The sequence below is a fragment of the Hyperoodon ampullatus genome (assembly GCF_949752795.1).
Source record: "Hyperoodon ampullatus genome assembly, chromosome: 20".
Classification (NCBI taxonomy): Eukaryota; Metazoa; Chordata; class Mammalia; order Artiodactyla; family Ziphiidae; genus Hyperoodon; species Hyperoodon ampullatus.
Window position 1 is genome coordinate 31,891,375 of NC_136933.1, and position 12,917 is coordinate 31,904,291.

At 41.6% G+C, this 12,917-nt stretch overlaps 1 protein-coding gene across 1 annotated transcript in view; it reads left to right on the forward strand.

The window, feature by feature from the left end:
- Nucleotides 1–8,059: 8,059 nt before the first annotated feature.
- The window catches only part of NEIL3 (nei like DNA glycosylase 3), a gene marked incomplete at both ends in the record, with an annotated part of 39,304 nt that continues 34,446 nt past the window's right edge, over nt 8,060–12,917 (forward strand). Inside the window, one exon of the mRNA XM_079726694.1 lies at nt 8,060–8,215. Within this exon, the coding sequence (XP_079582820.1) occupies nt 8,060–8,215 (156 nt within the window). The remainder of the gene's footprint in view (nt 8,216–12,917) is intronic.

Here is a 12,917-nt window from a genome sequence, read left to right on the forward strand (position 1 = left end):
GTCCACTTCTAAACACAGATAAGAAAATACTAAATAAAATATTAGCCAAGTAAACATTGTCTGTTAAGAACAATACAGTGTGAATTTGTAGGAATTATCTCAGGAATGGTACAATGGCTTACTGATCAAAACTTTATCAATGTAATTCATTATGACAGTGGACTAAAAAAAAACATTTATCACCTCAGTACATACAGAAAAAGCATTTCATAAATTTTACACTTATTTAATGAGAAAACAAAAGAAACTAAGAAAACTGGGAGCATATATGACGTCTTAACTTAATAAAAGTCTTCATTGAAAAGACTCAGCTAGATAGTGTTTATTGAAGAAATTTTGAACTCAACAAGCAAGGATATATTTTATCACCACTGCTATTCAGTGTAGTACTGAAGGCCCTAACCAACACAATGAGACAAGGAAAATAATTAGCAATGATAAGAATTGGAAAGGAAGACATAAAACTGTCATTATTTGCAAATGATAAGATTATGTAGAAAACCTAACAGAATGAACAAGTTAGTGTATCTAATAAAAGAGTTAAGTGAAATTGCCAGATACAAGATAAACTTTAAAGATTAATAGCATTTTTCTACACCACTGGTCTCAAAATATTGGTTCCTCTAAAATTTGATAAATAAACTTTAAAAAACATATAATTCTTATCTTCAAAAAGCAAACCAACTCATTTTATGAGCCCAGTATGATCCCAGTGTTTATTTATAAACTGCAATTATGTACTTTACAAACAACATAGTGTAGAGATTGAAAGCAAGATTGCCTTGGGTTCAAATCTTGGTTCAGTCATTTACACCTGTGTGAACTTATACAAGTTACATAACCACTCTCTGCCTCATTTTTCTTGCCTATAAAATGAGAAAAAAATTACCACTTAGGATATTGTGAGGATTAAGTGAATTAATACTTGGAAAGCATTTGAATAGCACAAAGTTGGTGTCTCATAAAAATTAGCTATTATTATAATAATAATTATTATTATAGAACTAATGTATTAATATATTAGGTACTATTTGCCTAAAAATTAAAATGTTAAAATAAAATAAAAAATAAGTATTTATAGAAGCGCTAATATTTTCTTCTCTTCCTCAATTGGGTATACTTTACACTGGAGTCCAGCACCTTACATAGTAAAAACCAACTAAAACTACAAGAGAAGATAATATGCCACTCAAAATATCAACCCAAACTATGAAATCCTAGGAATTAGACCAACGAAGAAAGCACAACATCTTCACAGAGACATTTATCAGATTTCTAAAGTTAATCAAATGAGACCTTAATATAAGAAGGCATGTTAACATTGTAAAGCTATTAATGGTTTCCTGTTTATCTATAAACTAAATGTATATATATAATCAGTATCTCAGAATTTGCAAGAGAACATGAAACTGATTTTAAATATAATGAAGTTTACACATTCATACAAAGCTAATATAATTTTGAGAAGGAAGACTAAAAGTGGAAACTCATGAAATATTAAGACACATTATAATATCACAGGACTAAAAATAGAGTTGAATTGGTACCCAAACAGATAGATCAATGAAACAGAATAGGAAGACCAAACAGACTTATGTACAAAGGATAACTGCATGTAACAATGATGGCATCATAGATAAAGGGCCTAAATGTAAACATAAATGTTTCAGTCAAATTTCCCGAGGGTAAACTGCACGATGAACCATCCCAAGGTCTCAGTGGCTTCCAACAATAGTCATTTTATTTCTCCCTCACAAGTTTATGATCAGATAAAAGAACTTGCATTCAATCAGCCAAAGGTAGTCCAGTGGCCTGTCCTGACAATGGTGTTGTGAAGTCTATTCCTTTATAGGGACACGTGGTAGGAATGGGTTAATAATAGTGATATGAAGAAGTGAGTGGGTAATTAGGAATAATGATCTATCATAATAAAACTATAAACAAAGTTAATAGAAAAATGTAGGAAGGTATTTTTATGACATTAAAATACCTTGGACTAGAGGGGGGAAGCACAAATCGTAATGTAAAATACTGATAAATTCGAATAAGTCAAAAGTAAAACTCTCAAGTTTTAGAGAAAGTTAGCTGATGTATGATGGACTGGGAAAGGAAGTTAGCATTATACAGACATTACTTCCTGGACTATAGTAAGAACTCGCACATCCAAAAAAAAAAAAAAAAAAAAAACTATAGGTTTCAGGAGAGTAGAATTTTTTTTCCTGCCTCAATCACTGTTGTGTCTCCAGTGCTCAGATAAGTGCCTGGCAATATTGACACCTGCTTACTGTTTATTCTGCATCAAGATTCACTTTCCCATCTGTCCTGTTCTCTGAGACAGATACATTAATTTCCTATTGCTGCTCTAAGTAGTTCATGTTTAGCAGCTTAAAATAACACAAATTTATTCTCTAACTTTTCTGAAGGGCAAAATTCCAACATCAGTCTTACGGGCCTGGAGTCAAGGTGTCAACAGGGCTGCTCGTTTTGGAGGTCGCCTGCGTTCTCTGTTCCCTCCTCCATCTTCAAAAGCATCATCCATCTCCTTCACTGACTGGGTTTGTCCTCACATTACCTTTTCTGTCTTTGACCCTCGTGCCCCCTCTTATCAGACCCTTGTGATTACACTGGGTGCACTCAGAGAATTCAGGATCATCTCCTCATTTCACAATCCTTAAGTTAATCACATCTGTCAGATCCCTTTTGCCATTTAAGGAAACGTGTTCACAAATTCCACGGATTAGGTCACGAACACGTTAGGGTTGGGGGAGCCTTATTCAGCCTGCCGCACCAGGCCTTCTCAACCTTGGTACTGGTAACACTTTCTTGACTGGGTAATTAACGATCTGCTGTGGTGGCTTGTCCTGCGCGTTGTTAGATATTTAGTAGCATCCCTGCCCTCGACCCATGAGATGCCGGTAGTTCCTCTCCCCCTAGTTGTGACCAGATGTCACCGGTTGAGACCCACTGCTTCACACCATGCTGGGGATCATTTAATAAAGCAAAGCTAAGCATGTCCATCTCCTGAATAGAATTCTCTATTTGTTCCCCTATTACTTTCAACAGAATACCCATACTTCTTAGTGTACCATTCAGGTTTTCCATCATCTGGCTTTGCTGACTTCTCTGGGCCCCATCTGCCCCCACTCCCTATCCTCTTGTCCTCCAGATATTCTTGTGGTCCCCCCAAATATGAGGTTCTCTCACACCTCCTGGCGTTGTAAAATATGTTTCCCCCTATCTGCCTAAAAATCCCCTTCTCCTATCCTTTATGCGATAAACTTTTATTTATGTCTCCTCAAAATTTAGCGGAGATGTCGGAAAACCGAGGTCTCCTCCCTGTGTCTGCCGGGAGCACCCTGAGGTTACCTGTCAGCACGCTGCTGTTTATTTCCTCTTCTCGCTGCACTAGTTGGTGAGCTGTTTAGATCTCTGACTTATATCTGTATCCATGGATCTAGCACTCTTCCTGCAACAAATTAGGTGCCCAATAATTGCATTGCTTTTTGAATGAATGAATAAATGGCGGATTTCATGGCTCAACTTGAATACACTCTCCAGTGCCTGAGATCGATGAAGAATATTGCTCCAAGATATTGACAAAAAATAACCTGCTTTTCTATTTCAAAATAGAAACTGAATTAATTCTCCTATCCTCTCTCATGGAGAGAACCCCTCACAAAGAGATTATCTGGGCTCTTTTATGAGTGTTTAATAACTATTTAGTTATTATTTTCCCCCAAATTAAGTTCATGCTCAGAAACTACCTTTGCTTACTAAATAGGCTTAAATTAAGAAATAAATTAGAAAAATCCCTTCCATGGAGAATCTGGCAAAATCAAAGCACCCAATCCTAGATTTCACATCACTGTGAAAAGGCTAGGTATGTCAGGGCGGTTTCGTGAGTTACCCAGAAGCCCATGGTTGATTCTGCAATTTAGATTTTGACTTTGCAAGCAGCAAACTGTCCCCTGGCACTTCCAGCCTTCACAATGGAACAAAATCCACTGCTTTGCAAGGTCCCAGCATTTGGTATATACTTCAGACAATGAAAGTGTCAAAAATGGTTTCTGCTGGTGTGCATTTTATTCTTCTTGTCATCTAACGTTACAAGTTTCTCTTAATGGGTATAAACTGGAGACTCTTTAGTAAATACCCCTGAAAACGCCTGCACGTAATGTTCACTAATGACTGTTTCCTCTCTTCGGAGCTAACATTAAGAGGATGTTTAGAGAGGATGGATGTTATCTACCTGTTAAATATATTCAAGTAATTTGTGTAAAACACAGAAATGAACGAAATTTCCCCCGTGCTACATTTTTATCATTCCAACTAAAAATCTGCACACAGACCTTGTAAGGAGAAGGGTAAAAACAAAGTTTCATTATCCAGAATATGTTAAAACTTCATAGGCTAAAGGAAGGTTTTGAGATTGCCTTTAATTCCCATATAAGGCTGACTAAAAGGTGCTTTTCCTCTAAACCACCATTTCATAAGTTGTTCCTAAAAATATTTGATTGAGGGCTAGTGTCCTGTAAGTGATGTTGGTGAAAACATTTGGCTAAGACCTTGGCTTGCCTGGTTGAATCCCAACTGTGTGACCTTGAGCATGTTACCTAACCTCTCCATGCCCCTCTCCGTTCCTTCATTTGTAAAGTGTACCTGGAAGGTTTCTTAGAGGATATGCCTTCAATTAGGACTTAAAAATTGGGAGAATTTCAGTAAACTGGGATGAAGACAAGGATACAAAAAGGTGAGAATAACAGCATGAGCCAGGAAACAAAGTACAGAGCATACTCTGGGCAGAGCAAATAGAATTTATCTTAATTCCTTGAATTTGTAGTGTGTGTTTTCAAAGTGCTTTCATATATGTTATGCTATTTGGGAATTAAAACAAAAAAAATCACGTGGAGGTTTATAAGAAACATATTTTATATTACATAAGAAAAAAGTGTGTTTTAGGGGCTTCCCTGGTGGCGTAGTGGTTGAGAGTCCGCCTGCCGATGCAGGGAACACGGGTTTGTGCCCCGGTCCGGGAGGATCCCTCGTGCCGCGGAGCGGCTGGGCCCGTGAGCCACGGCCACTGAGCCTGCGCGTCCGGAGCCTGTGCTCCGCAACGGGAGAGGCCACGACAGTGAGAGGCCCGCGTACCGCAAAAAAAAAAAAAAAAAAAAAAAAAAGTGTGTTTTAGAGAAAATGAATGACTTTTATAAAGTCATCAAGTAATAAATAATGCTTAAGAAGAAATCGAGTCTATACCAGGGAAGGTTTGCTTGCAATGGTGAGATGACTGTTTATGAACACTGCAGATGCAGAGTGCGTGCGATTTCACTCTTAACTGCATGTAAGGAAGGATAAAAAAGAGAAGTATCCAAAGACTCAGAGTCTCGTCACAGATAAACAAAATCTGGCTTGGCCTTGCAGGGGCGCATCAATGACGTCTCTCAGTGTCTTCAGTGTTACTCCCCAGCTCTTACTCAGCTCTCTGGAGAATGGTAAACCTAATTCAAGTTAAAGATTTTATTTGATCCAAATGTGCCCCAGTACACAAGAGCTAAAGAGAGTAAGTTCATGATGAATCAATCCGATGAATGAAGATCGTGATGGCGTTAAAATATGTTCACAAGCTATTTGATACTCCTCCCTTCCAGGGATAAAGCTTAATTCCCCTCCTTTACCGGTTGTGGGCTGTACCGAATGACTGGATTCTAATAAACTGAAGGAGCCGAAGGCGTGGGCATGCCACTTCAGAGACCAGGTAGTAAAGGCCAGTATAGTGCAGCTTCCTCCTTGCCTTCCGGCTTGATTCACACACGGTGGGGATGTCACCTGCCATGTCAGGAAAACAGCCAAGCAACCCTATGGAGAGACCCATAAAATGAGAAACCAAAGCCTTCTGCCAACAGCTATGCAAGAGAGCCATCTCAGAAGTGGATCTTCCAGCTACAATCAAACCTTTAGATGACTGCAGCCCTGGCCAATGTCTTGGCTGCAACTGCTTGACAAGCCAGCACCACTGACCCAGACCCCTGCCAAATTTTTGACCTGCAGAAACTTTGAAATAACAAATGGGATAATTTGTTAGGTAGCAAAAAATAATGAATAAAAAGGTGAACGTGAATAAGGTGTATGAGGACTGTCTTCCATCAAAGGGCAGAGATTATGACTGAATCTGGGTTGTAGGGAATAGGATTCTTCCTTGATTATTTAGTAACTTGACCTAGAAGAGTAAACAACAATTAAACAAGAAGGGCTTCCCTGGTGGCGCAGTGGTTAAGAATCTGCCTGCCCATGCAGAGGAAATGGGTTCGAGCCCTGGTCCGGGAAGATCCCACATGCCTCGGAGCAACTAAGCCTGTGGGCCACAGCTACTGAGGCTGCGCTCTAGAGCCCGCGAGCCACAACTGCTGAAGCCTATGCGCCTAGAGTCCCTGCTCTGCAACAAGAAAGCCACCGCAGTGAGAAACCCGAACACCTCACTGCAACTAGAGAAAGCCCGCATGCAGCAATGAAGACCCAACGCAGCCAGAAATAAATAAAATAAATAAATTTATTTTAAAAAACCAAAAATTAAGCAAGGAAGTACAAAGAATTCTGAATCTGATCCAGCTAACTTTTGACCACTAATCTCTCCCTACAGAAAGACATTACTTTTCAAATTTTTGAATTCAAGTCTTTAGTAATATATACTAATTCAAGTCTCTACTACATATATTTTTCTGGTTTAACGACAGCAGTGGTATGCTTGTTAAATCACTTATAAATTGACACTGTTTTAATGTGCTGTTTCAATTTTCAAAAATGATTAGATTTTTTCATTTAAAAAAATTGTATGGAATCCTTATCTTTATGTATTTACATGCACACATCCTTGTGTAAATTTGAAAAGCTATGCATTGCCCTCTGATTTATATAGAGCCCTGACTTTTATTTATTTATTTTTATTTATTATTATTATTTTTTTTGCGGTACGCGGGCCTCTCACTGCCGTGGCCTCTCCCACCACGGAGCACAGGCTCCGGACGCGCAAGCCCAGCGGCCATGGCTCACGGGCCCAGCCGTTCCGCGGCATGTGGGATCCTCCCGGACCGGGGCACGAACCCGCGTCCCCTGCATCGGTAGGCGGACTCCCAACCACTGCGCCACCAGGGAAGCCCTGCCCTGAGTTTTAAAAAGCAATTTCAAATAGCGTTCATCCCAAAATAGAATGGTTGCCATGAATTTGGGTAGGGTCTCGCTTAGTTCAGCTATCAAAAAATGAAGAGGGGGCTTCCCTGGTGGCGCAGTGGTTGAGAGTCCGCCTGCCGATGCAGGGGACACGGGTTCGTGCCCCGGTCTGGGAGGATCCCACATGCCGCGGAGCGGCTTGGCCCATGAGCCATGGCCATTGAGCCTGCGTGTCCGGAGCCTGTGCTCCGCAACGGGAGAGGCCACAACAGTGAGAGGCCCACATACCGCAAAAAAAAAAAAAAAAAAAAAAAAAAATGAAGAGGATTTTAATATACACACTAAAATATATTTGGCTTATACGGCCACGTTTTCTAAGACATGCTAAACCTATAAGAGAAAAAGCAAAAGCTGCTTGCTCTACAACCCTCCCCTGACTCCCTCTGCGCCCACCCACGTCCAAAGAGGGCAAGCGAAGGCCTGCCAGGCAAACCTCGGATTTTAGGACAGAATAAGAGGATAAGGTCCAAAATGTGGGTGTACGGAGCAGCTCAAAGACAAAGGCAAAACCTCAAAGCAAAGAACAAGTTGGAGCTTCTGAGGTTTCAACTGCCTCCGCTTTCACGATTCAGCCCCGGTGGGTGGCAGGTGGGCTGCGCCGGCGCTCACATTTCGTTCCCTGTAATCCCGCGTCCGCGCCCGGGGCGCTGAGCCACTGCGCCTGCGCCCGGGAGCCCGGCCCGCGGACGGGGGCGGGGCTTCCGGGGCGGGGCCGGGCGCGCGGGATATTTGAATCTCCTCGCGGCCGAGGTACGTGCCCGCGCAGACGTGAGGTTGCGCGGCAGTTTTCTCAGCGGGGCCGTGCAGCATAGTGGGGCACAGGGCGGCCCGGGAGATGGTGGAAGGACCGGGCTGTACTCTCAATGGAGAGAAGATTCGGGCGCGAGTGCGCCTGGGCCAGGCGGTGACGGACATGCGGGGCCGAGCGCTGCAGAGCCCGGGGGGGCCCGGCTCGCCGCCCTCGGCCTCTGGGGCTGCGGGCTCCTCACAGGTAAGCCGCTCCTATATCTTGCGAGGGGACCAGCAGGGCGAAGTGGAATAAAAACCCCGTCGGGTTTCCAGGGTCCAAAGTGTCATCTCTTTTCTCTGGCCCAGGCTCCCTGGGGCCCCGCGTTCCCGAAAGCTGACCTTGTCTTCACCGGAGGGAGAGGGCCGTGCTATTGCGCCTGCGCAGTTGAGAGCTGCTGGGCCGCTGGGCTAAGGCTGCCGTGGAGAGGCCCGGGCGGGGAGTGACGGAAGGTGTTTTATTCCAGGTCGCTTAACTTCTTTACAGCCCAGCGAAAGGTGGTCCCTTCTGTCTAGAGCTGCATTTTCTGCTGTTAATGTTATCAGATCTCCGCAACCCCTGACGTGTTTCTTTCTTCACATTTTTAAGACAATAAGCTTTGTAGGATAAAATTCTAACTTCTCGCTTGCCTAATATTCTGCAATTGAAAATGTATCACAACTAATGTATAATTTTGAAATTTCACATAGAAGATTTAGCACCAGCCTTCCCACTCAAACTTAATATTGCCGTCTAATGAATGGGCAGTGAAACCCGTTTTGGTTCCCTTAAGTGGATTTATTGCTTTTTAAAGGAAATTGTAGCACAGCTTCTTGCCACTCAGGCATGCATTCCAGATGGTGTGGTATTCATTTGGTAAGAATTTAGAACTTAGAACTAAATTAGAATTTAGAATTTAGAACTAAAAATATTCTGATCAAGCCATCGAGCCTAAAAGCCCTTTAGATGTACGGATGGTTGTATTTCATGGATGCGTGCAGTATTGCGCAGTACTTCAATTTCTCCTGCAAAGCTTCCTCATAGCCTTTGGTCCTGGAAGAAAAAGTTGCCTGCTGTGAAATTAGCATCTGCTTACAACTTGAAAGAAATGAGGTTCTAAGTTTGAGAAAATACATTTTCAAACTTGGAAAAAGTAAGTTTTGCATCTCCTTCCAGTTGCCCTTGCACTTTATTTATTTTTGACTTTATATGTCACTTAGTACTTTGCACCTATTCTTTTATTGTAGCGTTTCTCTCAAAATCATTTCAGGGTACCACAGAGATGGATCTTGAGTGGTCTCTTAAGAATATTAATGTTTAGAAAAATCCCTCATTCAACAAAATTTTGAATACTCAAGGAACCTGGGGAACAAAAACTAACACCACCTTGTGGAGTCTATTCTTTAGTTGGGAAGATACACAGACATTAAGTAAGAACAGAAAGAAATATACATTGATAACTTCTCTAAAGAAGAGATACACGGTTCCATAAGAACTTACAGGAAGTTCAGGGAAAGCTTTGCAGAGAAAGTAACAGTTAAGCTGAGGTACGAAGGGTGAGGAGATATGCAGACCTCAACTGAAGGTTGGCAGGCGGAGCGCTTCAGGCAGAAGAATAGCAAAGGAAGAGAGCTGCGAATACATGAGGCATCGAAAGAAACCTGGTGTGGCTGGAAAAGGGAGGATGAGATGGAAGGAAGGTGGTTTGAAATAAGACAGGATTGGGGTTGGTGGGTCGGAGTCAGACCCTGGGGATCTTTGTAGACCTGGGTAGGGACTCTATTCATTTTAGGAGTAACGGGCGTCTTTGAAGGGTGATAAGATCCATTGACACTTTGAAAACATCACTCTACCTTGCAAAGGTAAAATAAAAAGCGTGGAGGAAAGGCAGGGTAGATGCAGCTTCCTCAGTTACACGAGGACTGAAGGAATCCGGGGAGGCCTGCCTGGACCTTGGAGGAGGTGCTGGTGGCGGAGATGAAGAGAAGGGAACAAAGTCGATGTTTCGGAAGTCAAGGCAGTAGGGCTTGGTGACTCTGGCCTGACATGTTACAGGTATCGTCCTTGACATCATTCAACAATAATATATTTTGTATTAGGTCTTAAGCTTGCTCCCGAGGATACAAAGATGAGTTAGATAAACTTCCTTCTGTGAGAATCCCACTTAATATTTGTTTGTTTGTTTGTTTGTTTGTTTTTGCGGTACGCGGGCCTCTCACTGTTGTGGCCTCTCCCATTGCGGAGCACAGGCTCCGGACGCGCAGGCTCAGCGACCATGGCTCACGGGTCCAGCCGCTCTGCAGGATGTGGGATCTTCCCGGACCGGGGCACGAACCCGTGTCCCCTGCATCGGCAGGCGGACTCTCAACCACTGCGCCACCAGGGAAGCCCCTAGTTCACTGAGTTTTGATCCACTGTCTTGTCAGCATAAAATTATGCAACTCTGTAAGCACATTGCATAAAACTCTGTTGGAGCTTTGGAACCTTATGGTACGAAACAACATTGGAGTATAAATGAACATGTCTGGTTAATGAGCTGTGAAGAGTCAATCCTCCGATTTTAATTGTTGGGTGGATGCAGTATTGTAGTGAAATTGGTATGTAATCTGCATACGTTTTCGATCTCCCTTCACAAAACAGGACAGGAGACAGTTATAAGTATTCATTTCATTCGGAACATGATCCTCTGGTTCCTCCGTCACCCCTTAAGGTTCATACGTGTAGCCGGCTCTTCCTATACCCTTCTCGGTCTTCACTGTGCCTCGAGCAGAGTAGGCGTCTCGTAAACAGTTGAGTGGATGGAGAACAGCAAAGTTCTGACTAGTGCAAAACTGGTTTTGATGAAGGATGTAAAACTAAATGCAGTTCGCAATCTTTCTTTATGAGTATGTGTTTTGTTATGTATGTTAGATGGAAATTCCTATTACAAGAAAATCGTGAAGTCACATAGGAAAGGTTTTCCTCCCTCCTTTCCCTTCTTCACGGTGGGGGGAAAGAATCAGAGCTCATTTTTATTGCCAGTACGTAAAGGAAGGAGCTATCCACAGAGATTCGTTTTCCAGCCAAATGAAGCTTACTTGTTTAAATCCAAAAAGGGGTTTTAAAATTGCATTATAGTAACTAGCTAATCTTCTTCAGTGGATACTGATAATGGTTTCACCTTAATGACTCAGCATTATATAGAGTCATGGAACAAGGTCAACAGAGAACAGACAACAGTCTCACGGATGAGGAAACTCAGGGAGATGACTCTCCAAGGCCACTGGAGCTTTCACCAAACAACGCAGTATTGGGGGTGATGTAGAGAAAAGGACATATGATTATCTTGATTTTGAATTCCAGCTCCTTTGTTACTTCCTCAGCTGGAGGTGCTTATACTTACATCTTTGCTTATTTGGTCAGGATTAGATTAGAGGACATATAAAACTCTTAGCTTAGTGCCTAGCGATGTAAAGTAAACGTCCTGGCAATTGTTTGTTCCTTTTTCTCCCACATCAGGGGTTTCTCACCAGACCCATTTATCAGAGGCATGACCTATTCCCTTATGAAGGGGTGTAATCTTTTGGTGCCCTCATGTTGTGTATAAAGCATTTAGCCTCTGAGTAAGTGCTTATAGCCTCTGCTCTTACAAAATTGTAGAATATATTTTGATGAAAGGACCTAAAGACCTCTATTTGGGGGCTTAGAGACCATTTTAAAACTAGGTTCTTTGATGGTTTAAATTGGTAGAGAAGTGACTTCTGATTACTGAAAGTGTCGTTGTATTAGGAAAGTAAAGCACGTCGGAGACAAAAAGGAGGACAGACTATGAATGTAAATATGGTTTTATTTTCTTCCTCTCTGGGGAAAATATGTAACCACACTAGAGCTGAAACATTTATCTATGGAAAAGTCTTATTCTCTTCTGAAAAGTTCATCTTCCTTGTTCACCCATGGATAGGCAGGATAAATGGTAATCGCACAATAAATCATGTGCTGTCTCCGAAGATATGTGTTGTTTTGACGATTTCATATTATTAAGCCACTTGAAAATGGGAACGTGAACCCTTCTCAGTCCTACTTAAAATTGTGGCAAAGGAGATTTTCCTCTCTATTTCAGGAAAAAAAAAAAGGATGAAATGTTCAAATAATACTGTAATAGGATTATAGGGGCCAAAATGAGAAAGTCACGTATATATTGGGCCATTGTGTATAGTTACAGCAAAAATAATAGGCTTGTGGAAATTAATTTTTGAATTTGTCTGGACAGCTGAAGCTTATACAAAGAGGTGATAACCCCAGATTCCACAGTAGGGCAAGTGAATATCTTGTAAATCTTTGGTTTATTGCAAAAGCCTTTCCCAGTTTGTACACAGGCGCTCTCAAAATAAATGGAACAAACCATCACTGGTACACCAGAATTTCCCCTAAATGGAGTTTTCAGGAAACAGTTAAAAATATATGCAGGTGCTTGAGATGGGCGATTATAAGTTGAATTTTTTATTTTGCCCTGAGTATATTATCTAAAGCTGATTATTTTAGAAATGATAGTGTACTGGGAATCAGGGGATTTGGTCAAGTGCTCACGTGATAGACAACTGGATAAAAAGATCTTTTTGTATCACCTCAAAACCCAAATAAGGTATTGGAATAGATGTTTTCAAAGCAGCCATTTAAATGCTAAGTAAGCATCTTAAATAAAAACCAGGACAGGCTGGGACTGGTCGCTGAAACTACATTAATCTCTTCCTAAACCTTCCCATAAAGTTCTTTTTACTTTATGGGAAACTCTGGTAAATATAGTATTTTACATCCATCTTGCTTTTTGGTAGTCATGAGAATTTGGTCCTCCTATATTTAAGCCTCACTCCATTGAGGATAATTAGAAAATAAGAGACTAGGGTGTTAATAATTTTCAAAGGAGATAAAACAGGTGGTAGAGTAGAAG